The sequence below is a fragment of the Conger conger genome, chromosome 13 (assembly GCF_963514075.1).
Source record: "Conger conger chromosome 13, fConCon1.1, whole genome shotgun sequence".
In the NCBI taxonomy this organism is placed as follows: domain Eukaryota; kingdom Metazoa; phylum Chordata; class Actinopteri; order Anguilliformes; family Congridae; genus Conger; species Conger conger.
The window spans coordinates 41,713,841-41,741,594 of record NC_083772.1 but is presented as its reverse complement, the minus strand read 5'-3'; the positions used below and the strand labels follow the sequence as shown (position 1 = coordinate 41,741,594).

At 47.1% G+C, this 27,754-nt stretch overlaps 1 protein-coding gene across 4 annotated transcripts in view; it reads left to right on the top strand.

Annotated features, from left to right (window-relative positions):
• The window catches only part of LOC133107727 (nuclear receptor corepressor 1-like), an 82,771-nt gene extending 55,198 nt beyond the window's left edge, over window positions 1-27,573 (top strand). For all 4 annotated transcript variants that reach the window (XM_061216856.1, XM_061216854.1, XM_061216857.1 and 1 more), the window contains 22 exons: window positions 349-426; window positions 1,314-1,414; window positions 2,227-2,398; window positions 4,352-4,477; window positions 5,434-5,517; window positions 6,129-6,364; window positions 6,841-7,126; window positions 7,340-7,552; window positions 8,137-8,304; window positions 8,940-9,089; window positions 9,716-9,952; window positions 10,787-10,928; window positions 12,039-12,427; window positions 13,041-13,130; window positions 19,147-19,289; window positions 19,818-20,053; window positions 21,306-21,449; window positions 22,240-22,388; window positions 23,090-23,143; window positions 23,399-23,578; window positions 24,219-24,395; window positions 25,360-27,573. In XM_061216856.1, coding sequence (XP_061072840.1) covers window positions 349-426; window positions 1,314-1,414; window positions 2,227-2,398; window positions 4,352-4,477; window positions 5,434-5,517; window positions 6,129-6,364; window positions 6,841-7,126; window positions 7,340-7,552; window positions 8,137-8,304; window positions 8,940-9,089; window positions 9,716-9,952; window positions 10,787-10,928; window positions 12,039-12,427; window positions 13,041-13,130; window positions 19,147-19,289; window positions 19,818-20,053; window positions 21,306-21,449; window positions 22,240-22,388; window positions 23,090-23,143; window positions 23,399-23,578; window positions 24,219-24,395; window positions 25,360-25,532 — 3,728 coding nt within the window. In that variant the 3' untranslated portion in view covers window positions 25,533-27,573. The remainder of the gene's footprint in view (window positions 1-348; window positions 427-1,313; window positions 1,415-2,226; window positions 2,399-4,351; window positions 4,478-5,433; window positions 5,518-6,128; window positions 6,365-6,840; window positions 7,127-7,339; window positions 7,553-8,136; window positions 8,305-8,939; window positions 9,090-9,715; window positions 9,953-10,786; window positions 10,929-12,038; window positions 12,428-13,040; window positions 13,131-19,146; window positions 19,290-19,817; window positions 20,054-21,305; window positions 21,450-22,239; window positions 22,389-23,089; window positions 23,144-23,398; window positions 23,579-24,218; window positions 24,396-25,359) is intronic.
• Window positions 27,574-27,754: the final 181 nt, after the last annotated feature.

The following is a 27,754-nucleotide window of genomic DNA, read 5'->3' as shown; positions in this document are numbered from 1 at the left end:
GAATGAGATGGGGCACTTCAAATGAGGATGCGCAGCGCTGAGTGAAAAGGATATTGTTTGGAGGGGAATGGAAAATTGACAGACTTTTCAATGACAGACATGCTTGCTGGTAGGTACTCGATTACATAAAACATTTTGGTAAAATCTGGTTTTCCAGGAAGTGGATGGAAAAGCTCTGGATGCTCAAAACTTCCGTTTCAGCTTGTCTTTAAAGGTGGTGTACAGGGTGTGTTACATGGTGAGATCACTGCCCAAGTGACTGTAGTTCTAAAGGTGCTGTGGAGTGTGTACTGCCCCCTCTGGCCGGTGGCTGTAACAGCAGGGCTCCTGTGCTTTGTGTTCCTGCAGCATCGTACGGCAGGCCAGAGGAGAGCTCGCACACGGAGGGGTACCTCACCCGCGCCCAGTATGAGGGCATGGTCAGGGGTACGTCTCCTAACCCTCACCCCAGAATCTCCTGTGTGTGTGTGTATGTGTGTGTGTGTTTGTGTGTGTGTGTCTGTGTGTGTGTACACGCACATGTGTGTGTGTGTGTGTGTGTGTGTGTGTGTGTGTGTGTGTGTGTGTGCAAGTGTGTGTACATGTGTGTATATGTGTGTGCGCGCATGTGTGTGCGTGTACGTGCGTATCTGTGTACATGTGTGTGTATATATGCGTGTGTGCATATGTGTGTGTAAGTGCATGTGTACATGTGTGTATATGTGCGCGTGTGTTTATGCATATACGTCTGTGTGTGTGTGTGTGTGTGTGTGTGTGTGTGTTTGCCTGTGTGTGTGCGCATGCATGCATGTGTATGTGTGCGCGTGTGTGTGTGTGTGTGTGTACGTGCGTGTGTGTGCTTGTGTACATGTACATGTGTATGTGTGTGTGTGTGTGTGTGTGTCTGTGTGTGTGTGCGTTTTGGCGTTTTGGTGTGTGTGGCACTCCTGTCCTATTTTGCTTTATGTATTTTAAGAGCAGAAATGTCCAGAAAAGTTGGGAGAGGGAGGTGAGTGGTAGCTTCATAGATCTGTGCCCCTCTGTGACCCAGAGCAGAAAGTGGCTGCGCTCAATTAAATCATAGCCTTCAAACTGTTTTAAACTTGGGTGTGGGAGAGAGAAATGCCAGATTGCCTCCCCCAGAGGGACAGATAATTATGCCACCTGCTGTTCAGTAAGGGAATAGCAGTCTTATGAACTAGTGCTTTCCTTCAAAAGGAGGTGAGATGTTAGTCAGTAGGAAGGAAGGTGTTCAGTGTGTTTGGCGAGTCTTAACAACCTCGGTCCAGATTTCTGACCTCCCCCCGCCCCCGGGGCGTTGACTGTGTGTGCAGGAAACCCTACCTCTGCCGGTCAGGACGGGGGCGTAACCATGGGAACGCCTGCCAAAATGTCCTCCGAGGCCCAGCCCTTCCGCCCCGGCTCCATCACGCAGGTACGTCGCCTCCACTCACACGCACACACACACGCAAACGCACACACACACACACACACCCACGCACGCACACACACACACACACACACACACACGCACACAAACACACACACACACACACACACACGCGCACACACACACACACACACACACGCACACACGCACACACACGCACACACACACACACACACACGAGCGTCGCTTTGTGCGCTACTGTATTTTGGTTATGAGCCACAAAATCGTGCAGGTTTTCACAGGACTGAATGATTCCCAATCAGCCTGGAGGCATATCGCTCACAGAGGCCAGCTGTTAATCTTTAAGGGCCGCACAAATAGCTAGAATACCTGGCCTGTGGTTGCCCATTTTCCGCCCTGGTCTGAAGACACATCTCCTGACAGTACCATGTCCAACTTTAACACTACTCTCCTGGGCTAACCCCAGTCAAGGATCATTTTCATGCGTCACTTGCATCTTATATATTCATCTTTCACTGCTTTTATGTTCAACTATTCTTTTCACACTGCTTTCATCTTGATGTTGTAGCTCTTTAACTTGTCTCTTCTATTCACGCCTCACTTCTAGTTTAAGACTTAGCCATAACTTCACTGAAGTCAGTGCTTACTGTGTGAACTAGACCTGATCTTCTTGGCTATCGATAACTGATACTTTAGGAGAATTGGACCTGATCTGACCTGTGTTCCGTAGGCGTTCCTAAGACCCTCAGTGTGCGCTGACTGCGTTGCTTTGGATTAGCACATAAAATGACAGTTGATTCTGACCGCCGTTGTTTTGGGTGTGTGGCCCTGTGCAGGGGACGCCGGCCCTGTCCCAGCCGGGCGTGGCAGTGGACGTGCTGTTGAAGGGCACCATCGCCAAACTGGCCACGGAGGAGCACGGCAACCCCGAGAGGCCCAGGGGCGAGGCCTTCTCCAAGGGCCACGTCATCTTCGAGGGCGAGAGCGGCCACATCGTCTCTTACGACTGTGAGCTTATGTCTGTTACTGTGAGCTTATGTCTGTTACTGTGAGCGCGTGTCTGTTACTGTGAGCGCGTGTCTGTTACTGTGAGCGCGTGTCTGTTACTGTGAGCGTGTGTCTGTTACTGTGAGCTTATGTCTGTTACTGTGAGCGCGTGTCTGTTACTGTGAGCGCGTGTCTGTTACTGTGAGCTTATGTCTGTTACTGTGAGCGCATGTCTGTTACTGTGAGCTTATGTCTGTTACTGTGAGCGCATGTCTGTTACTGTGAGCTTATGTCTGTTACTGTGAGCGCGTGTCTGTTACTGTGAGCTTATGTCTGTTACTGTGAGCGCGTGTCTGTTACTGTGAGCGCGTGTCTGTTACTGTGAGCGTGTGTCTGTTACTGTGAGCTTATGTCTGTTACTGTGAGCATGTCTGTTACTGTGAGCTTATGTCTGTTACTGTGAGCGCGTGTCTGTTACTGTGAGCGCGTGTCTGTTACTGTGAGCGTGTGTCTGTTACTGTGAGCATGTCTGTTACTGTGAGCATGTCTGTTACTGTGAGTGTGTCTGTTACTGTGAGAGCGTGTCTGTTACTGTGAGCGCGTGTCTGTTACTGTGAGTGTGTCTGTTACTGTGAGCTTATGTCTGTTACTGTGAGCTTGTGTCTGTTACTGTGAGAGTGTGTCTGTTACTGTGAGCGTGTCTGTTACTGTGAGCGTGTCTGTTACTGTGAGCGTGTCTGTTACTGTGAGAGTGTGTCTGTTACTCTGAGCGCATGTCTGTTACTGTGAGCTTGTGTCTGTTACTGTGAGAGTGTGTCTGTTACTGTGAGCTTGTGTCTGTTACTGTGAGTGTGTCTGTTACTGTGAGCGTGTGTCTGTTACTGTGAGAGTGTGTCTGTTACTGTGAGCTTATGTCTGTTACTGTGAGAGTGTGTCTGTTACTGTGAGCTTATGTCTGTTACTGTGAGAGTGTGTCTGTTACTGTGAGCGCGTGTCTGTTACTGTGAGCGCGTGTCTGTTACTGTGAGCTTATGTCTGTTACTGTGAGCGTGTGTCTGTTACTGTGAGCTTATGTCTGTTACTGTGAGCATGTCTGTTACTGTGAGCTTATGTCTGTTACTGTGAGCGCGTGTCTGTTACTGTGAGCGCGTGTCTGTTACTGTGAGCGTGTGTCTGTTACTGTGAGCATGTCTGTTACTGTGAGTGTGTCTGTTACTGTGAGAGCGTGTCTGTTACTGTGAGCGCGTGTCTGTTACTGTGAGTGTGTCTGTTACTGTGAGCTTATGTCTGTTACTGTGAGCTTGTGTCTGTTACTGTGAGAGTGTGTCTGTTACTGTGAGCGCATGTCTGTTACTGTGAGCGTGTCTGTTACTGTGAGCGTGTCTGTTACTGTGAGAGTGTGTCTGTTACTGTGAGCGCATGTCTGTTACTGTGAGCTTGTGTCTGTTACTGTGAGAGTGTGTCTGTTACTGTGAGCTTGTGTCTGTTACTGTGAGAGTGTGTCTGTTACTGTGAGCGTGTGTCTGTTACTGTGAGAGTGTGTCTGTTACTGTGAGCTTATGTCTGTTACTGTGAGAGTGTGTCTGTTACTGTGAGCTTATGTCTGTTACTGTGAGAGTGTGTCTGTTACTGTGAGCACATGTCTGTTACTGTGAGAGTGTGTCTGTTACTGTGAGCGCGTGTCTGTTACTGTGTGATGTCTGTGACTGAGCATGTGTCTGTTACTGTGTGATGTCTGTTACTGTGAGCTTATGTCTGTGACTGACTGTCTTACATTATCTCTAACATTAGCTCAACATTTATGGCAAACTGGAGAAATTGAGAATATGTTGGCTATGGTTTGTCATCTTGAACGCCCGTCAGTATTGCTTGTTACATCAGAATTAGAACGTTCAATTAAGAGCTTTTTAATCACATATGTGTGATCTCGCACATGAGAGGTTTAAAGTAACGTGCGGGCCCTCTTTCCCAAAGCCATGAAGAACCCCAGAGAGGGCATGAGGAGTCCCCGGGTGGGAGGGGAGCTCAAACGGTCCCACGACATGATGGAGGGCTCCATGGGCACCGGACCCCCCCTCCGAGAGTCTGCACTTTATGAAGGTACTGCCCCCTGCTGGTGGGGTCTCAGAACTCTCCCTATCCGCTGAGGAATGCTTCTGCTTCTAACCCCAAAATACTGGGTTCGGTTCTTTCTGTAGATGACATTAAAAATATTGGAGCAAAAAAACATTTCCCCCCCAAAAAAAAAGAACATTAATTTGCAAAGTTTGAAAATGAAGTCGTCCAACACTATTTTTTAATAACTAAAGCGCATTGGTGCTTTCTTATACTGTGTATATCAGTGCAGACATGGACACAATGCTTACACAAGCACAGGCTAGGCCCAGTAGCCGAGACATATCTGGTCTGAGTCTTGGCCGCAGGCCTGTCATTGGCAGTCCAGTGGGATCCAGTGGGCGTCATGTCATTAGGGGAGGGTAGTATTCGGTGATCAACCCTTCCTCGGATTAGTTCCTGTTCACAAGGTAGGTACCAACAGGCTGTTAGCGATTGGCAGCTGTCACGTTGTCAGGAGACACTCCTCTGATGTTCTGGTGCATGGTACTGTGACTGGCCTGTATCCTGTAGTGCTGTATGTTCTACAGGTTACAGGAGTGTGTTTGCTCGAGCTGCTGCACTCCTTACACTGGTACAGGGCGCAAAGCAGTCATTAGCAAAGGTAGCAAGGCGCAGGTTTGAGTTCCAGCTGGCCCGGTTCCCCCCCGGAGGAAACTCCCTGTGTGCACAAGGGCTTCCTCAGGGTACTCCACCGGTGTTGGTTGGTTTCCTCCCACAGTCTGAAGACATGTTGCCCTGCGTCTACAGACTGAAAATTAGCCTCCCAGGCTAACTGCCACATTCACAGAAATGTTATAAATTGTGAAATAAACTAATAATAGGAACACTGCTTTTAAGAAGAAGGGCAGATGCTCCCCGGGCTGCGTTCGGCACGGAGGTCAGGTGTCTGAGCGAGCCCATAGTGCCCTGAGCTCTGAGCACTGTGCTCCCCGCTGCAGGTTTGGTGAGCCGGGCCATGCCGAGAGACGGCCCCCACCCCGACCCCAAAGACAGGGGCCAGCTCCCGGGGTCCATCATGCAAGGTAGTGTCCTCCGTTCAGCTCGTCTTCATCCAGCTCTGCGCTCACTCCTGGTTTTCATGTTCCATCGTTAACTTTTATATCCATTTTATATTATACCCAGGTACTGTTAATCATCAGTGTTTGTCAAAAGCCCTTAGAATTCAGGCTGCACGTGCCAGAACAAATGGGACTGTATTTAAAAACCACAATTTTTTTCTTCTAAGGTAACTTTAGTGAACAAATTGCCTTCGCTAACAGGTTGAGACAGCAAGGGAAATGCTGTCAGAAGCAGTTGAACTCCACAAGCCCCTTACTGTCAAATAAAACCAAGCCCCAATGGCTACCTCATTTTTTATATTTTATGTGGAAGAACAGCTTGTCTGAACATTTGAATGCATCAAAACTTCAAACTGCAAGAGTCATGCCAGATGGAATTTAAATTGTTGGGATCGTTGGAAAATGTAGTTTATCCATTTTCACTTTGGATTTAATAGACATTATTTGAAATCAAAATAACGAAATAACAAATTATTATTATCATTATTGATTTTCGATTGGTTGCTCAACCTTGACGGTTGTCAGTTTGCGATGGCCGTCGGCTAACGTGCAGCGCCTCTGTTCGGCCCGCGTAGGCACACCGCGGGGGGCGGCCGAGGCCTTCGAGGACGGGCACAAGTACGGCAAGCAGACGAAGAGGGAGAGCCCCCCCGTGCGCTCCTTCGACGGGGGCATCAGCAAGGGCAAGCCCTACGAGGGGGTCAACACCATCAAGGAGCTGGGCCGCTCCATCCACGAGATCCCCCGACAGGACCTCTCTGAGAGGGGCAGCCGCAAAACCCCCGACCTCCCGCCCGGCTCCCTGTCCCAGGTGGGGTCAGCGGCGGTCTGCGTACTGCTGTTTCTTCCAGACGGTCGCCTTGTTTTTTAATTTGCTGACAGCTCGATAAATTACCCTGGGTCAAGCCTGTACTTGAGCAGTAACACCCATCCTGGGTTTCCTCCAGGTTCTCCCACAATCCAATGACATGCAGATTTAGGGTAATTGGGAGGGTAGTTAGCAGGGTGTTGCTGTAAAAACAAAAACCTACCCTGTAAGAGTAAAGGGGAACACAGGGGCAGCATGTAGCGTAGTGGTACATGACTGGGACCTGGAAGGTTGTCAACTGGTTAAGGTACATGACTGGGACCTGGTTGGTTGGTGGTTCAAGCCCCGGTGTAGCCACAATACCACCCATGCAGCCGTTTCCCCCTGCTTATTAGAATGAACGGTCAGTCCATTTGGATAAAAGCACCAGCTTAATAACCGTAATGTACTCATCGTCTCACTGTCTGTCTGCCGCGCAGGGAGCCCCGCTGAAGTACGAGGGCAGTGGCATGGGCCAGTCGGCCATCAAGCACAACGTGAAGTCCCTGCTGTCGGGCCCCAGCAAGCCCGCCCTGGGCCCGGCCCCGCTGGAGCCCGAGAGGGCCCGCCACACCTCGGTGGTGAGCTCCACCGCCTCCGTCCTGCGCTCCCCGCACCTGGACCCCGGCCGGCCGCAGCTCAGCCCCGGGGGGTACGAGGAGCAGGCCGGCCGCCGGGGCCTGGCAGCCTACGGGCCCGGCTCCTCAGCACGCGCCTCGCAGGAAGGTACGGCCGCTGGCACTCCAGATCGTTTATTATAATAATAATAATAATGTCATTTGGGGGGTGGGGTGTCGATAATAACGTGATATAACAACTGAGACAGCGACGGGGTTGAAGTTCACTGCAGCTCCGGTCTCAGCGATGGGCGTGTCAGTTATAGCGACAAGGGCCGCTGCGGGGAAACGGGGAAGGTTATCGGACTCTTTTCCCTCCCAGGGAGCGTTCCCGCCGGGAAGGGCGCCGGGCACGAGCGGAAGAGCGCCCCGCCGCAGCGGGAGAGGGAGGCCGCGCCCGCCAAGTCGCCCGGGACGGGGGCCGAACACGGGCCCTACGACCCCCACCACCGCGTCATGATGCCCGGAGAGGTGTACAGAGCCCACCTCCCCCACCTGGACCCTACTGCCGCCTTCCACCGAGGCATGGACCCAGGTACCCCCCCCCCCTCCCCCAAATCAGTCAAATCAGTTTCTGAGACTGGCACATACACATGCTGCACGGACCTGTCTGACATTCGGGATTCTGCACACGGATGTGCCTTCACTCCGGTGATCCAGGTGACGGCAGGAGGCTTCAGAGCTGTAGGCATGGCTTTGACGCCCCTCTTCTTAACGTCTCCGTTCTTAACCCTCTGTGGGGTGAGGGTACAAATGCGGGATTAGAATGTTCTGAGCTGAACATTCGAATGCTGATGTTGCAACAGTCAATGCTGGTGCAATGGAGTTCTAGAACACTGACCTGCAATTTTGAAAGAACATTCCAAGAATCCTACTCTTCAAAGGGTTTAAGGATATTCATGATGTGCCAGAATGTGAAGAAACGCTGATGTTTCACCAATGGCAGACGCTCACCAATAAGGATACAGAGCCTATATGTTCTGGTCAGCGTATACCATGATCCCTGCAGAGAACATATGCTGTGGATCCTGGTGTGGGGGGGGTTTGTGTTGGTCTACAGGTACCTGTGGAGACTCACTGGATGTGAATGACCTCTGTTCTCCTGTCTGTTCCCTCTAGCCGCGTATTTATTCCAGAGACACCCCTCCCCCGCCGGTTACCCCAACACCTACCAGCTGTACGCCATGGAGAACACTCGCCAGACCATCCTCAGCGATTACATCACCTCCCAGCAGATGTCACCACGGGAACAGCAGCTGGCTGTGCCCTATCCTCCTGGCTCCCAAGGTACCGGGCTCACCTGTCCGTCACCCCCAGCCTGGGTGTGCTCTTTGGACTGGAGCTTTGGGCTCCATCTCTACTCTACTCAGTTCATTAATCGGCAAAATGAATTGGGTGAACTGGTCATGCAATTTCTACTCTATGGAGAGAATAATTTTTGTAATCAGTGGCAACTGTGACAACATCATGTTTTTAAAATAAATTGCTATATATTTAATTTATTTATTGTACTTTTGGAGTTTGCAGTGGGATTTGTTCGAAACTGTTGGTTGTTAGAGCTGTAGGTAAAAAAATTGGTTTAAAGTGTGTAGCCCACTTTTACCTAAAGCCCAGAAGCAAATCCACAGCAAACTTCGCTAAACAGAAATAACGTAAGTCTCTTTGCCGGTGGTTGTGCTCATCTATTCGAGCTCATTGATGGGTTTAATGTTTAAGTTCTCTTTCGTACCCTGCTGTACCTGTACCAGAACTTTCACAGTCATAAAGTCTGTAAAAGTGATGAGGTTGTATGATTTATTGCGGTGTTTTTTATGTGTTTTGGCTCTCTCTCCCTCTCCCTCTCCCTCTCCCTCTCCCTCCCTCCCTCCCTCCCTCTCTCTCTCTCTCTCTCTCTCTCTCTCGCTTTGTTTCTGCCTGCAAAGGGATTATTGATCTGGCCCAGATGCCTCCTGCAATCCTATTGGCCCACCCCGGGGTGGCGGGCACGCCCCCTCTGGACCGGTATGGCTACATCCCTGGAGGGCAGGCTCCATTCCCACCGCGACCTTTCAACCCGGCGTCCATTTCCCCAGGTCCGAAATGCACTCACACACTCCTGTCTTATCTGGGGGGTGACATGGCTCAGGCAGTAAGAGCAGTCGTCTGGCAGTCGGAGGATTGCCGGTTCGATCCCCCACCCGGGCTGTGTCGAAGTGTCCCTGAGCAAGACACCTAACCCCCAAATGCTCCTGACGAGCTGGTCGGCGCCTTGCATGGCAGCCAATCGCCGTCGGTGTGCGAGTGTGTGAATGAATGGGTGAATGAGAAGCATCAATTGTACAGCGCTTTGGATAAAGGCGCTATATAAATGCCAACCATTTATCTTTTGGTGAGAAACCCCACCCTTGGCAGGACTGAGGGAGCAGTCCCCCGTGTTTTATGTGAGTGCTTAACCCCTGGCAGGAGTCTCGTCTGAGACGGTGCTGATGAGAGAGCGTTATGTTGCAAAATGGCGGACAGGTGCTCCCGTGTGGCGCTGGCGGTCATGTGACCCAGCCAGTCCAGTGATGTTGTGCACAATCCAGCACATTCTTATTACCGGCTGCAATTCGCCCCGAGAGGCTAAAATATATTCTGTATTCTGTATTCTGATATTCTCTGTAAACGACATATAGGGCGATGAGGAGAGGCTGGTGTTGTAACTGTGTGCTGTTTGCAGGACTCCCAGCCCACTATGCCAATGCAGCAGCTAACGCCGAGCGGGAACGAGAGCGCGAACGAGAGCGCGAGAGGGAGCGCGACCACGAGCACCGGGAGAGGGAGCGGGAGAGGGAGAGGGACCGGGAGCAGAGGGACCGGGAGCAGAGGGACCGGGAGCAGAGGGACCGGGAGCAGAGGGAGAGGGAGAGAGACCGGGAGCGGGAGCGCATGGTGGCCAATGAGTACCTGCGTGGAGGTGAGTTCAGGGCGCTGCAGACGCACAGCCACACAGTCAGAGTGACCTGCCTCTCGCCCTCAGTGAGAGCACAGCACTGGGCTCTTCTGGCTTCCTCATGCTCCACGCAAACCGCTGTCCGGAATGCCGGAAAGCACCGGAAAACTCCTTTCCGACTTTCGAATAGCAGGGAGGGCTGTGTCCGAATTTCTGTTGTAACTTTCCGAAACTGAAAATCCCGCCTCTCTCTATTAATGGCAGCGTTGCCTGGTCCGAAGCATTTTGTCTGAAGCATGGTGAAGCCTTTAAAGGGATAGTTCACATTTTTAGATCCAGGTCCACTTAGCTGCTCACCATGAGTTATGTGATGAATTGAGGGACGTGTCGGGCTGAAGCCCTATGTGTAGCTAACTCTCTGTTAGCCGTTAGCTTAGTTAGCCAAGTAACATTGATTTAATGGGGCCTAAGAATCATTCCGACAGCTGTTTAACAAACACAGTAATAAACCAAAGTCAAATAAGCGTTTGGTTGTTTGTTTATTTGTTTGCATATACACATATCTTGTAATCAAAATTCAGCCGGTTCAGCCAAAAAAAAAAGAAAGAAAAGAAAACGCTTTGGAATATTAGTCCTACATCTCCAGCTACTTAAATGAATGATGTATAATTCATGAGCTGGATAGATTGCCCTGTATAAGGGTTTCTGTTCAGAATACATATTACAAATCCTCCATGTACTTACTTGTAATAAAAATTGGTGTTTCAGTAAGTCTTAACAGATCTTTATCTTGAAAAGAGGCAGTGCGTTGAGCCTCGGAATGTTTCGTGGTTTAAATCCTCTTTGTCCGTTGCCCAGTCGCTGAGCCGCAGGGCAGGCCTGGTAGCCGTGGTTACCTGCGCTCCCCCTCCCCCTCCACAAGGCCGCAGGAGAGCGGGGTGCAGCAGAGGCCCAGCATCTTCCAGAACACCAACAGCAAGAGCGTCATCACCCCGCTGCCGTGAGTCCGCCCGCGCTCACTCTCACTGCGCACGCCCTCTGTGCGCTCCTTAAGGTCCCGTGTTGGGGAATATGACATGTCCCTTGCTGTGTGGATCGTAAAGGAGTGAAAGTTTCCAAGTAAATCCACACAATCCATATGAAAAAAGTGCATTTAAACCAGCCGTTTGGACAACTTTATGAACTCACAACTATACGCTCATATGTCCGCCTTCAAATCCAAGTTGGCTCTGCACAGATGGTGTTCAGTTTTCCCAGAGAAATCCAGCCAATCAGAACACAGGTTCACTGATATCAATGAGCCTTAAAGACAGTCACTAAAACAGCCTGTTCTTGGTAAAGCTCATGAGAGGCGCTGGAGAATGGGCATGGAAAATTGCATAGAGATTGTTTTTGGTACTTAAACCCACACAAATGTCTTATGGATATCTGGACCTCAAATAAACCCCTGGGTAGTTGTACAATGCGGGACCATTTGGGTGTTTTGGTGAGAATGGCAGCTGATAAACGTAGCATGTTTGGCTTTGTAAGGTGGTAGCGCTGTCCCATCTGAATGTCCAACAGTCAAAAAGAACTGCTGGGTGCCTCATCATTTTTAAATATCAAGAAGAAAACTCACATACCACTCAAAATTCAAGGGAAGTCCGTTGGAAAAAAGACGCAAGTAAGCAAAAATGGTAACTTTTAATTATGTTGTGGTGCAAAAGAGGTGCTCCAGAAGAAAGAAATATCAAAACAAAGTACACATTTTGGTCAAAGGACATTATCAGCTGCACTACATCTCAACATGATAATTTGATGTTTTCCAGTGAAACTTACGCTACCGCGACAACCTGTGAAAACATTCTGACACTGGGCGCTGTACCTGACCACATTTATCCAGTTCAAGTTAAGTTCAAGACGAGACAAAGGGCTCTGTAAATAAGACCAAAAAAAGTAAAGGAGTAGGAAACCTCTGTTCTCTGGGCTTTGAGAGACATTATTACGTTGCTGTAGCCTGGCTAGCCGTAACCTTATCCCTCAGGGGTGCGTTTGAGCCCACTTTGGCGCATAGTGATGATGTCAGTGGTGGGGGGGCGTGGCCTGACCGCCGTCCTCTTCCCTCCTCCAGGCATATCCCATCATCCTCTCTGGCGGGCTCGCGGCGAGGCGCCCCCCCGCCCGACACCCTGGCGGCGCTGGTGGACGCGGCGCTGGCGTCCCCTCAGCTGGACGTGGGCCGGGCCCTGTCGCCGCGGCGACCGGCCCCGCCCGCCGAGCCGGCGCTCCAGAGGCAGGACGGCTCGCCGTTCGCCGCGCTGCCCGGCGGGAAGCCCCCCGGCGAGGCCGGCAGGGAGCGGCCGCCCGCCACCAAGTCGCGCATCGAGGAGGAGCTGCGCACCCGCGGCAAGACCACCATCACCGCCGCCAACTTCATCGACGTCATCATCACCCGCCAGATCGCCTCCGACAAGGAGTCCCGCGAGAGGGGCTCCCAGAGCTCCGACTCTTCCGGAAGCTGTGAGTCGCCCCTCCCCCCGCCGCAGGCCGACAGCGCTTCCGTGGTCGAAGTTACTGACTTAGCCAGCGCTCACCTCAGACTTGACCTTCATGGCGATGGATAACTGGTGCTTTATGAGGATTGTTGTTCATCTTACCTGTGTTCTGCAGTCGGTCCAACGAACTCTGGCACGCACTTACTTTTTGTCGCTTTGGATAAAGCCGACTGCCTAATAAATGTAATGTAAATGTGAGCACTTTTGCTGTGTTACGTATGACTGCTGACATGTCCTCTATCACCGTGGATCCCAACTCTGTTCCTGGAGACCTACTATCCGGTCGGTTTTCATTTCAACCCTGATTTGGCTTGCCTGATTCTACTACTTGGCAGCTCGACAAGATCTCTAACTGTCGGGTGAGGTGCGCTTTGTTGGGGTTGGAGTGAAAACCGGCACAACGTTTGAGCTACAGGAACAGGGTTAGACACCACTGCCCTGCCTTGTGTCTCAGACTGGCGTCCTTCGTAATGACACATTCTTTAATGTTCGAGTTGTAGACAGACGTTGAAGTGTTATCATAGCTGAATTTTTACGTCATTTGCCTAACCCGTCCTGTGGTGCCCTGTACTGTGCAGTGTCTTCCAGTCGCTATGACGGCACTAGCCCCGCCCCCTCTACAGCACAGGCCCAGGAGAGACAGGAGGACCGGCCTGTTCCCAGCACAGGTATAGAGATGCTTAAACACAGACCAGAACCATACAAAACTATGGGCCAGATTAACAACCTGCTTAGTAACCATACAAAACTATGGGCCAGATTAACAACCTGCTTAGTAACCATACAAAACTATGGGCCAGTTTAACAACCTGCTTAATAACCGTAAAAAACTATGGGCCAGTTTAACAACCTGCTTAGTAACCATGCAAAACTATGGGCCAGTTTAACAACCTGCTTAGTAACCATCCAAAACTATGGGCCAGTTTAACAACCTGCTTAGTAACCATACAAAATGATGGGCCAGTTTAACAACCTGCTTAGTAACCGTAAAAAACTATGGGCCAGTGTAACAACCTGCTTAGTAACCATGCAAAACTATGGGCCAGTTTAAGAACCTGCTTAGTAACCATCCAAAACTATGGGCCAGTTTAACAACCTGCTTAGTAACCATACAAAACTATGGGCCAGTTTAACAACCTGCTTAATAACTGTAAAAAACTATGGGCCAGTTTAACAACCTGCTTAGTAACCATGCAAAACTATGGGCCAGTTTAACAACCTGCTTAGTAACCATCCAAAACTATGGGCCAGTTTAACAACCTGCTTAGTATCCATACAAAATTATGGGCCAGTTTAACAACCTGCTTAGTAACCGTAAAAAACTATGGGCCAGTTTAACAACCTGCTTAGTAACCATCCAAAACTATGGGCCAGTTTAACAACCTGCTTAGTAGCCATGCAAAACTATGGGCCAGTTTAACAACCTGCTTAGTAACCATACAAAACTATGGGCCAGTTTAACAACCTGCTTAGTAACCATACAAAACTATGGGCCAGTTTAAGAACCTGCTTAGTAACCATGCAAAACTATGGGCCAGTTTAACAACCTGCTTAGTAACCATACAAAACTATGGGCCAGTTTAACAACCTGCTTAGTATCCATACAAAATTATGGGCCAGTTTAACAACCTGCTTAGTAACCGTAAAAAACTATGGGCCAGTTTAACAACCTGCTTAGTAATCATCCAAGACTATGGGCCAGTTTAACAACCTGCTTAGTAACCATCCAAAACTATGGGCCAGTTTAAGAACCTGCTTAGTAACCATGCAAAACTATGGGTCAGTTTAACAACCTGCTTAGTAACCATGCAAAACTATGGGCCAGTGTAACAACCTGCTTAGTAACCATGCAAAACTATGGGCCAGTTTAACAACCTGCTTAGTAACCATCCAAAACTATGGGCCAGTTTAACAACCTGCTTAGTATCCATACAAAATTATGGGCCAGTTTAACAACCTGCTTAGTAACCGTAAAAAACTATGGGCCAGTTTAACAACCTGCTTAGTAACCATCCAAAACTATGGGCCAGTTTAACAACCTGCTTAGTAACCATACAAAACTATGGGCCAGTTTAACAACCTGCTTAGTAACCATACAAAACTATGGGCCAGTTTAACAACCTGCTTAGTAACCATACAAAACTATGGGCCAGTTTAAGAACCTGCTTAGTAACCATCCAAAACTATGGGCCAGTGTAACAACCTGCTTAGTAACCATGCAAAACTATGGGCCAGTTTAACAACCTGCTTAGTAACCATCCAAAACTATGGGCCAGTTTAACAACCTGCTTAGTATCCATACAAAATTATGGGCCAGTTTAACAACCTGCTTAGTAACCGTAAAAAACTATGGGCCAGTTTAACAACCTGCTTAGTAACCATACAAAACTATGGGCCAGTTTAACAACCTGCTTAGTAACCATACAAAACTATGGGCCAGTTTAACAACCTGCTTAGTAACCATACAAAACTATGGGCCAGTTTAACAACCTGCTTAGTAACCATACAAAACTATGGGCCAGTTTAAGAACCTGCTTAGTAACCATCCAAAACTATGGGCCAGTGTAACAACCTGCTTAGTAACCATCCAAAACTATGGGCCAGTTTAACAACCTGCTTAGTATCCATACAAAATTATGGGCCAGTTTAACAACCTGCTTAGTAACCGTAAAAAACTATGGGCCAGTTTAACAACCTGCTTAGTAACCATCCAAGACTATGGGCCAGTTTAACAACCTGCTTAGTAACCATACAAAACTATGGGCCAGTTTAACAACCTGCTTAGTAACCATACAAAACTATGGGCCAGTTTAACAACCTGCTTAGTAACCATACAAAACTATGGGCCAGTTTAAGAACCTGCTTAGTAACCATGCAAAACTATGGGTCAGTTTAACAACCTGCTTAGTAACCATGCAAAACTATGGGCCAGTGTAACAACCTGCTTAGTAACCATGCAAAACTATGGGCCAGTTTAACAACCTGCTTAGTAACCATGCAAAACTATGGGTCAGTTTAACAACCTGCTTAGTAACCATGCAAAACTATGGGCCAGTGTAACAACCTGCTTAGTAACCATGCAAAACTATGGGCCAGTTTAACAACCTGCTTAGTAACCATCCAAAACTATGGGCCAGTTTAACAACCTGCTTAGTAACCATACAAAAGTATGGGCCAGTTTAACAACCTGCTTAATAACTGTAAAAAACTATGGACCAGTTTAACAACCTGCTTAGTAACCATCCAAGACTATGGGCCAGTTTAACAACCTGCTTAGTAACCATCCAAAACTATGGGCCAGTTTAAGAACCTGCTTAGTAACCATGCAAAACTATGGGTCAGTTTAACAACCTGCTTAGTAACCATGCAAAACTATGGGCCAGTGTAACAACCTGCTTAGTAACCATGCAAAACTATGGGCCAGTTTAACAACCTGCTTAGTAACCATCCAAAACTATGGGCCAGTTTAACAACCTGCTTAGTATCCATACAAAATTATGGGCCAGTTTAACAACCTGCTTAGTAACCGTAAAAAACTATGGGCCAGTTTAACAACCTGCTTAGTAACCATCCAAAACTATGGGCCAGTTTAACAACCTGCTTAGTAACCATACAAAACTATGGGCCAGTTTAACAACCTGCTTAGTAACCATACAAAACTATGGGCCAGTTTAACAACCTGCTTAGTAACCATACAAAACTATGGGCCAGTTTAAGAACCTGCTTAGTAACCATCCAAAACTATGGGCCAGTGTAACAACCTGCTTAGTAACCATGCAAAACTATGGGCCAGTTTAACAACCTGCTTAGTAACCATCCAAAACTATGGGCCAGTTTAACAACCTGCTTAGTATCCATACAAAATTATGGGCCAGTTTAACAACCTGCTTAGTAACCGTAAAAAACTATGGGCCAGTTTAACAACCTGCTTAGTAACCATACAAAACTATGGGCCAGTTTAACAACCTGCTTAGTAACCATACAAAACTATGGGCCAGTTTAACAACCTGCTTAGTAACCATACAAAACTATGGGCCAGTTTAACAACCTGCTTAGTAACCATACAAAACTATGGGCCAGTTTAAGAACCTGCTTAGTAACCATCCAAAACTATGGGCCAGTGTAACAACCTGCTTAGTAACCATCCAAAACTATGGGCCAGTTTAACAACCTGCTTAGTATCCATACAAAATTATGGGCCAGTTTAACAACCTGCTTAGTAACCGTAAAAAACTATGGGCCAGTTTAACAACCTGCTTAGTAACCATCCAAGACTATGGGCCAGTTTAACAACCTGCTTAGTAACCATACAAAACTATGGGCCAGTTTAACAACCTGCTTAGTAACCATACAAAACTATGGGCCAGTTTAACAACCTGCTTAGTAACCATACAAAACTATGGGCCAGTTTAACAACCTGCTTAGTAACCATACAAAACTATGGGCCAGTTTAACAACCTGCTTAGTAACCATGCAAAACTATGGGTCAGTTTAACAACCTGCTTAGTAACCATGCAAAACTATGGGCCAGTGTAACAACCTGCTTAGTAACCATGCAAAACTATGGGCCAGTTTAACAACCTGCTTAGTAACCATGCAAAACTATGGGTCAGTTTAACAACCTGCTTAGTAACCATGCAAAACTATGGGCCAGTGTAACAACCTGCTTAGTAACCATGCAAAACTATGGGCCAGTTTAACAACCTGCTTAGTAACCATCCAAAACTATGGGCCAGTTTAACAACCTGCTTAGTAACCATACAAAAGTATGGGCCAGTTTAACAACCTGCTTAATAACTGTAAAAAACTATGGACCAGTTTAACAACCTGTTTAGTAACCATACAAAACTATGGGCCAGTTTAAGAACCTGCTTAGTAACCATACAAAACTATGGGCCAGTTTAAGAACCTGCTTAGTAACCATGCAAAACAATGGGTCAGTTTAACAACCTGCTTAGTAACCATGCAAAACTATGGGCCAGTGTAACAACCTGCTTAGTAACCATGCAAAACTATGGGCCAGTTTAAGAACCTGCTTAGTAACCATGCAAAACTATGGGTCAGTTTAACAACCTGCTTAGTAACCATGCAAAACTATGGGCCAGTGTAACAACCTGCTTAGTAACCATGCAAAACTATTGGCCAGTTTAACAACCTGCTTAGTAACCATCCAAAACTATGGGCCAGTTTAACAACCTGCTTAGTAACCATACAAAACTATGGGCCAGTTTAACAACCTGCTTAATAACTGTAAAAAACTATGGGCCAGTTTAACAACCTGCTTAGTAACCATACAAAACTATGGGCCAGTGTAACAACCTGCTTAGTAACCATGCAAAACTATGGGTCAGTTTAACAACCTGCTTAGTAACCATGCAAAACTATGGGCCAGTGTAACAACCTGCTTAGTAACCATGCAAAACTATGGGCCAGTTTAACAACCTGCTTAGTAACCATCCAAGACTATGGGCCAGTTTAACAACCTGCTTAGTAACCATACAAAACTATGGGCCAGTTTAACAACCTGCTTAATAACCATCCAAAACTATGGGCCAGTTTAACAACCTGCTTAGTAACCATACAAAACTATGGGCCAGTTTAACAACCTGCTTAATAACTGTAAAAAACTATGGGCCAGTTTAACAACCTGCTTAGTAACCATCCAAAACTATGGGCTAGTTTAAGAACCTGCTGAGTAACCATACAAAATTATGGGCCAGTTTAACAACCTGCTTAGTAACCATACAAAACTATGGGCCTGTTTAACAACCTGCTTAGTAACCATACAAAATGATGGGCCAGTTTAAGAACCTGCTTAGTAACCATACAAAACTATGGGCCAGTTTAACAACCTGCTTTGTAACCATCCAAAACTATGGGCCAGTTTAACAACCCTCTTAGTAACTGTGCAAAACTATGGGCCAGTTTAACAACCTGCTTCGTAACTATGCAAAACTATGGGCCAGTTTAACAACCTGCTTAGTAACCATGCAAAACTATGGGCCAGTTTAACAACCTGCTTAGTAACCATACAAAACTATGGGCCAGTTTAAGAACCTGCTTAGTAACCATGCAAAACTATGGGTCAGTCTCACAGCCTGCTTAGTGACTATACAAAGCCGAGTCCTTCGACAAAATCCAATTTTGAATATGGATATGAATCTCAATTTAGTCCAGATTTTCTGGTAGAGTTTTTGTGCCTTTGGGCCTTGGACGTCAATGAAGTTGACTGATGGCCTGGTCTTTAGTTTACTTCGGAAACAAAGAATCCGCCCAAGTATTTTGTTCCAATCTCCTAGATTTGCTAGATTATCACAGTTCTTCAGCCAGGAGGTAGAACTAATTTGTGAAATCAGCTGGCTGAGTGGGTGGAAGAAACTCATGGCAGGACTTTTACTTTCTGACCCCTGGACTTTCCACTTTCCACTGCCCAAATGCCTGAAAACAACTTTCAGAGTTCAGTCTTTGTGAATGACATCGATGGCCTTTTTCTGCTCTTATTTTACGAGCGTCAAAGTCGTCGTATTGTAGTTCTTACCGTTACTGTAGTTGGCTTCAGGTTTGTCTGTGATTGGTAGATGCATTTGCGTATTTGATTCTGCTGTTGATAAGCGTGTCTGCTGATTGGTTGATGTGTCTGCTGTTGATAAGCGTGCCTGCTGATTGGTTGATGTGTCCATCCAGGCTCCGCCCGCCCTTTCGAGCTGCACCGCTACCGCCAGCCCCAGGAGTCCTTCCCTCAACAGAAGCCCCCCTCCCCCCAGACTGAGGGGGCCTCCCAGGCCCCCAAGACCCACCAGGTCATGACCCTGGCAGACCACATCTCGGTAAGAGCATTTATTTAAAAGATTTGTTTCCATCACCATTGTCATATCTTCTCTTTTATCGATACAGACATTTTTCCACCTTCCAAACTTTTTTGCGATAGTCCGCTTCTTTTAAAATTATTATGTCAGGTGTTTCCACTTAAGCTTAGTGATGCAAACATTTTTAATTCGCATGCAAATGGTTGTAAAGGCAGCTGCAGTGACATTCAAAATGCGGTTTTTAAAGAATAGTTTAGCATAAAAATTGTTATTAATGGCATTTGGCAGACGCTCTTATCCAGAGCAACGTACAGTTGATAAGACTAAGCAGGAGACAATCCTCCCTGGAGCAATGCAGGGTTAAGGGCCTTGCTCAAGGGCCCAATGGCTGTGCGGATCTTATTGTGGCTACACCAGGGATAGAACCACCGACCTTGCGGGTCCCAGTCATGTACCTTACCCAATACACTACAGGCCATAAAACGTTGCTTGGTTAAATGAATGAATCAACTTTTAAGCAACGTCCGCATGCTCTTCCCCCGGCCACAGCACATCATCGTGCAGGACTTCGTCCGAAACAAGGAGCACAACCCCCGGCCCTCCTCCAACGGCTCCCCTGCCACCTCCACATTCCAGGCCCCCGCCCCATCGTCCTCCAGCTCGGCCCCCGGCCCGGCCAGGCTGCCCGGCCGCTGCAGCCCCGAGGCCAAGGGGCCCTTCGGCCACCACCCGAGGCCTTCCAGCAGAGTGTCCCCTGAGAGCGCCCCCGACCGGCCCAGGACCAGGTACCACCGACACCCCGCCACTCCGAGCCCAATCCAGTCTGCCTGCCGGGTTTACCAACCAGTTACTGGTTTGAGTTCTCTGATGGCTCTCTGAACTGTGCGGACCTAATTTACTCCTGTACTTGAAAACAGTAAAACATTTTAGTCAAATCGAATGTCAGATATGGTTGAGGTCATTAAACAATTAAGAGCAGAAGTTGTGAAGAAATCCTGAGACGGATCGGCCCTTGCTGTGCACCTGTGACATCAGCGTGACATCATAGTGAGCGGCAGTTATTCAGAATATACAGATCAGCCCTGAAGTGACAGTTTTCATGAACACCCTCACACCGAGTGATCGTGAGTAGTTTTGCAGGACCCAAGTTAGAGACTGCCTTCTTTTATATTATATTATCAGTGTCTTTACATACTGGTCTTTTCATATTGGCACGCATTGCCTATTAATGAGTCTTGGGGGGAAGAAAAACTATTTTGGGGCTCTAGGTTAACGTTTTATCCAAGTTAGGAGATGTGGCTATTTTACACGGCAGTCTGAAGACTCCTCTCTTCAGACACTACCTTCACCAGCTGTGACACTACTATGCAGGAGTGTCCTAATTTAGTCCCACTCATGTACCACTTGTTTCTTGTTCTTTTTGCCCTGTCTTGTTGTATTTGCATCCATCTTGGTACTATATTCGTTTACCATATCCGTGTGTCAGTCTATGCCGGACCTACTCACTGAGCCTATAATTTACCTCATGAACTCGATATGATGTTCATGGGTGTTGACAACTGGGCCACGTTTCCCGATAACGGTGTCTCTTGGCGTTTTACAAAGACTCGAAAGGTATACCTTACTAAAGTTGTTTACTTTTCTAGGTGCAAGAACACGGCACCTCATATTGTGGTATCAGAGCTGTGTTCTGCAGTTGTAACTATGACCTTTGGTATGCACTGTACGCCACTTTGGATAAAAAGTGGCGTAATGAAAATCATGTAATCATGCTAAATGAATGTCATGTAATGTACTGTGCTCCTAAATTATATTTCCAGTAGCACACATCAATATTCAGGACTACATCAGCGCTGTCGAGCCCTGAGTTCTGTCTTATGGAAATCTTTCCGTCTGGAAATTTCTCTGTACCGCACTGAACCGTAGTGTCCTTGCTGTACGAACAGCTGCCCGCCGTGTACTGTACGCATGAATCTCTCAGAAACCCTGAGTGTGAAGTGCTGGTTCAGCCTACCCACTCCCTTCTGTGCTGCGCAGGCCTGGGAAGTCTCCGGATCAGAGCGGAGCATCACTGGACAGCTACGAGCCCATCTCCCCGCCGCAGAGTTACGCCGCCCTGGACAAACAGGACGCTGGCCCACCGCAGCCCCAAAGGCGGGAGGAGGACCCCCCCGAGCAGAGGTGCAGCAAAAACACCGGTGTTGCCATGGCAGAACATGGGCCCTATAGACCTAACATGGCAGAACATGGGCCCTATAGATCTAACATGGCAGAACATGGGCCCTATACATCTAACATGGCAGAACATGGGCCCTGTAGACCTATCATGGCAGAACATGGGCCCTGTAGACCTAACATGGCAGAACATGGGCCCTATACATCTAACATGGCAGAACATGGGCCCTGTAGACCTATCATGGCAGAACATGGGCCCTATAGATCTAACATGGCAGAACATGGGCCCTATAGATCTAACATGGCAGAACATGGGCCCTGTAGACCTAACATGGCAGAACATGGGCCCTGTAGACCTAACATGGCAGAACACGGGCCCTATAGATCTAACATAGACCTAGCAAGTATCAACATCCAATAGAAATTTGGTGGGAAAAGGGGGATTGCTTTAGCTATTCTTTGAGTTTTGGGGTTGAGCACAGCCAGCTGCCATACTCTGAAAAAAGGATGTGTGAATATTTATTTTCACCGCATTTTCTGTGTTACATTTACATGTAACATTCATTCATGTGTTAGAAAGGACTTTAGAGACTTGAAAATGACTTGAAAGTCACCCAAAATATGTTTTCCTTCACTATATACGTGTGTTTAAAAACGACACGTTATGTGTTGTTTTGAACGCATCAGTTTTGAGAGTGCAGGGATTTGAACCTTTCAACTGTTGGGAAGTGCTGAGAGACAAAATTAGATTTACTCAGACAGTCTGGTATTTTTACTCACTCAGTTGCTTCTGTAGTTCCAGGCATGATTCTCGCTCCCCCGGGAGCGTGAGTTACCTGCCCTCCTTCTTCACGAAGCTGGAGAACACCTGCCCCCTGGTGAAGTCCAAGAAGCAGGAGATATTCCGCAAGATGAACTCTTCGGCTGGAGGCGATTCTGATGTTGGTGAGTGTGTGCTTCTCTCTCTCCTTATTCGGTGTCCACAGCACCACTCAGCTTCATTTGACGTTTAAAGGAGTGACATGGTGGTTGAATGTGGCACTTGCCGTTTGTCTTTAGGCAACAACGAAGCAAATGTGAATAATGTTCTTATTATTCAGTCATTTAAATGAATTTTAAAACTTGAGCCTAAATTTACTTGAGCCTAATGAGAACTGTCAATTAGCTATTATTGACAGACCTAGCTCCCACTTTCCAGACAGTGTTTGTTAACATAGTTACCTCCATGATACACGATTATTTTGGGTGACTGAATTTTTACAAGCTAGTTAACGTAGTATATCAACTATCGCTAAGGTAAGGACCCCGACTTATTTGTTGCTAGCTAGCTAGCCAAGTTAAGATAAAAGCAACTATTGCATCCTTATGAAAGCAAATTAGCTAGCTAATGTTATCAAACCTGGCTAGCTAACGTCAGCTATCTAAATTAATATAACAAGAAATAGTCTAATAGTCCTTAATAGGAACTCTAATTTAAGTGAATGTAACATTAGTCAAATATTTGCATTGTCTCGTCCAAATTTAAGCCACCATTATTTAACATTAGTACTTCTAGTTTTAGTCACATGTACTAAATATAGATAATGTTTAGCTGAATTTATTAACGTTATCAGTTATTCTACAAAAGGATGTTCTTTTTTTTACAGCAAGTGCACAGCCTGGCACTGAGATATTCAACTTGCCGGCAGTTACCAGCTCAGGTAAGTTATTATTTATGAATACATATTTTACCACCCTCAGAAATATCACAATTATTTATGTTGTTCCATATTTTGAACAAACAGGGATATTGCATTTTCTGTCTAAAATTTGTTTTCTAATCCACAATGGAAACTGAAATTTTTGCTCCGCTTTAGTTCGCTGTTCGTTAACATGTTTAGCAAACAAATGTTTCCAAACAAATGTTTATTTTGCTGTCTGAATAACTCTGTACAAACGATGTTGAATTGAAACAGGCAGCGTCGGCGGGAGGAATCACTCCATCAGCGAGCACGCCAGCAACCTGGGTCTGGAGGACATCATCCGCAAGGCCCTGATGGGCACCATGGACGACCGGCCGGAGGAGAGCTCGAACACCGGCCCCCCTGCAGGCCCCAACGAGGGCCGGCAAGAAGCCAGCCGTTCCCCCAGCAACGGTCAGCATCTTACATCTTACCCCTGATCCTACACTGCATCTTGCACCTGATCCTACACTGCATCTTGCACCTGATCCTACACTGCATCTTGCACCTGATCCTACACTGCATCTTGCACCTGATCCTACACTGCATCTTGCACCTGATCCTACACTGCATCTTGCACCTGATCCTACACTGCATCTTGCACCTGATCCTACACTGCGTCTTACATCTGACCCTACACTGCATCTTGCACCTGATCCTACACTGCGTCTTACATCTGACCCTACACTGCATCTTGCACCTGATCCTACACTGCGTCTTACATCTGACCCTACACTGCATCTTGCACCTGATCCTACACTGCGTCTTACATCTGACCCTACACTGCATCTTACCCCTGATCCTACACTGTATCTTGCACCTGATCCTACACTGCATCTTGCACCTGATCCTACACTGCATCTTGCACCTGATCCTGCACTGCATCTTAGACCTGATCCAGCACTGCATCTTACTCCTGATCCTACACTGCATCTTACATCTTACTCCTGATCCTACACTGAAAGAAGTTGTTGATCAGTCTAAATAGTTGCAAAGCCAGCGAGAGCCATTATTGGAGTGTGACTCATGTCCTGCCTGTGCTGCTGTCCTGCAGCGGGCAAGCAGAGGCCCTCGGGGAGAGCCAGCAGCGGGAAGCCCCAGTGCCCTAGCCCGGGACAGGGCTACCCCGGGTCGGAGCGGCCCTCCCCTGGACCCCCCACGCAGTCCGAGGGGGACTATCAGCGCAAGAAGGTGGCGGGGTGGGCCTGGGAGGACAAGCCTTCATCTGCAGGTAGGCCCACAGTCAGTCCAGCAACAGCCTGCCACTGTGAAATAGTCAACACCGTAACAGCCTGCCACCGTGAAATAGTCAACACCGTAACAGCCTGCCACTGTGAAATAGTCAACACCGTAACAGCCTGCCACTGTGAAATAATCAACACCGTAACAGCCTGACACTGTGAAATAGTCAACATCATAACAGCCTGCCACTGTGAAATAGTCAACACCATAACAGCCTGACACAGTGAAATAGTCAACACTGTAACAGCCTGCCACCGTGAAATAGTCAACACTGTAACAGCCTGCCACTGTGAAATAGTCAACACTGTAACAGCCTGCCACCGTGAAATAGTCAACACTGTAACAGCCTGCCACTGTGAAATAGTCAACACCATAACAGCCTGCCACTGTGAAATAGTCAACACCGTAACAGCCTGCCACTGTGAAATAGTCAACACCATAACAGCCTGACACTGTGAAATAGTCAACATCATAACAGCCTGCCACTGTGAAATAGTCAAGACCATAACAGCCTGACACAGTGAAATAGTCAACACCGTTACAGCCTGACACAGTGAAATAGTCAACACCGTAAAACAGCCTGACACAGTGAAATAGTCAACACCGGAACAGCCTGCCACTGAAATAGTTGATACCGTAACAGCCTGCCTCTGTGAAATAGTCAACACCGTAACAGCGTGAAATAGTCAACACCGTAACAGCCTGACACAGTGAAATAGCCAACACCGTAACAGCCTGACACAGTGAAATAGTCAACACCGGAACAGCCTGCCACTGAAATAGTCGATACCGTAGCAGCCTGCCTCTGTGAAACAGTCAGCACAGTAACAGCCTGCCAATGCAGAAATGTTGGACCACATCAGTGGACTTGTTTTTGTAGACTTCATGGAAAATCTAAAAAAATGTCATGGTCAATGTATAATGTTTGCTTTTGCCCACCTTGCTCCCGCCAGGCTCCGCCCAGTTCTCATACAACCCCCTGACCATGCGCATGATGAACAGCACCCCGCCCGCCTCGGCAGCGACCACGCCCCCCTCCCACCAGGCCCCGCCCCCGAGCCGCGCGTGGGAGCGCGAGCCGCTGCTGTCGGAGAAGTACGAGACGCTGTCCGACAGCGACAACTGAGCGCGCGCGCGCGGGGTGGGAGGGGCCAGGACGCTGCGGCCGACAGCATTGGATGGAACGAAGGTGCTTTGTTTTGAGTGACAGACTCCCACCGAAGCTTTAAAATGCAGTCTGTCTTCAGGCAGCGATATTGTTGTAAAGTAAAATAATAATAAATAAATAAAAAAACATCTTCTAATGTAAAAAAGAAAAAAAAGAAAAAAAGGAATAAAAATTATTTCATTTTTTAAAATTCAATTTATGTTTATAAAAAAAGAAAAACCTTAATGTCTTTAAAATGAGTGAATGTAAATATAAAAAAGCTAATTTTTGCAGTTATTATTCTTTTCTTGTTCGTGATGAAATGTCAATCCACTTTTTGGGAGAGGTGGGGCAGGTGTAGTTTGGCCTCTTCCTCAAAGCTTGAGGTGTGTGTTCCGGAGCCCCTGTGAACTAGCCTAAGGCACACATCGTCTTGTACATATTATAAAATCCAATAAACTACCATTGACGTTTCAACACTATTACACTTGTCCATTAGCAGCACTGTAGCAGTAATGCACAGATTGTTCTATGTTATTATTATTATTTTATTTTTTACTTTTTTTAAAGTCTTCTCTCGTTGTTGTTTTTTTGGGCAAGGCCCAATATTCCAAACACTGGCATCACAGTTTTGAAGACGGAAGGAGAAATAAGCTTGACCTTGCATTTTTAAATTGAGTTTTTGTTTTCTTTTATTTTAATTTGAACGTATGTATGTTCTTTTTTGTTGTTGTTTTTCTTCCCTCGTCAGTGCCCAGTTGGTCAATGTCAGTGTTTTATTGACAGACGCGGCATTGCTGAAGTCAGAAGAAATGGGGAATGGGGGTTTATTTGGTGCTTATTGATGTCACCGAATGTTGTCCTGTGTTCTACCATTTCCTGTTGACACCAGGCTGCATGGGCCGGCAGGAAGTGGACACTTTTGTTTTCTTAGCGAATAAGCGACAGCGTTTTTCTGCATTTTATATAATCCTGCAGTATCTATGTATCAGAATCCCCTGAAATACTGATCAAGAAAACATTTTATGCCCCATTACTAAAATTTTTGGTACTGCGATTTGTAAAGCAAAACAGAGTAACCTGAGCTCTCTTGTAATGGATTTTTGATAATGTGAGCTGCTTTATCCTGAAACCAGCTCTGCCTCTCTTACTGCTTTCCTACTTACCGCGTTGTGACAAACGACTGACCCTGCTAATTCAATTTCCCCTTTATTCGTTTTTCTTTTCATGCCTGGTTTCACTCTTCCCTGGCGAACAGTGATGTGCTTTCACAGTTCTCGTCCTGTCCCGTGCCCCGCCTTTTTGGGTGCGGGCGGGGCCGCCCCCTCTCCGTCTTGCTCCTGGCCTGCAGACTGCAGCCGCCCAATCAGTGAGAGAAGTGGCTGGCCCTTTCCCCGCCCAGTCAATGCTGCGGCCAATCAGGCGCCTCCCGTGGGACTCCGTGGCCACAGTGAGGAAAGTTCAGAGGTCGATTCTGGACGGCGATACTGCACTGTGTCTTACCTGAAGCCCCAACCCAGGAATCCCCCTCATTTATGTATGAGATACACAGCTAGCTTCGGCATCGACTGAATCGCAATATTCGCAATATCACGCTTTGGTCATTGTCAACTTAAATGACTGTTCTCAAAACCTGTTAAGGGATATGTCATTTATTGTGCTGAATAGAGAAAAGCCTATGATATACGTTATATTCACTCACCTTTTATTATTTCTGTATTTTAACACCCTGATGTTTGTGTTTCACTTAAGTTACAACGAATCTACTTGCGCTTAATCCTTACACTGTTTTGGCAGAAGAATATCTGTCTTTAGCAGTTGAAATTTTGTTACAAAGAAGTCGGTGCGTTCTTCCAGCCTGTTTTACGATGATTTATTATTTCCTTTTGTTTAATATGAGACTTGAAAGCCTGTGCACCCATGCTGTCCAAATGCTTATATTGCACAATGTCTTTTTAGTAGTCTATCTTACGCATTGGAACCAGTCAATAAAGTGGATCAATTCTCCACCTGTCTGACATTTCTTGTCCATGTCCTGTGATTTTTTTTTTTTTTTTTGGGGGGGGTTTTCATCAGATGTGTTCAGAATATGAATTTAAGTAGTACTGAATATCCAGCTTTAAAAGCTGATGTGTATGTTCTCCCCGTGTTTGCGTGGGTTTCCTCCCGGTACTCCGGTTTCCTCCCACAGTCCAAAGACA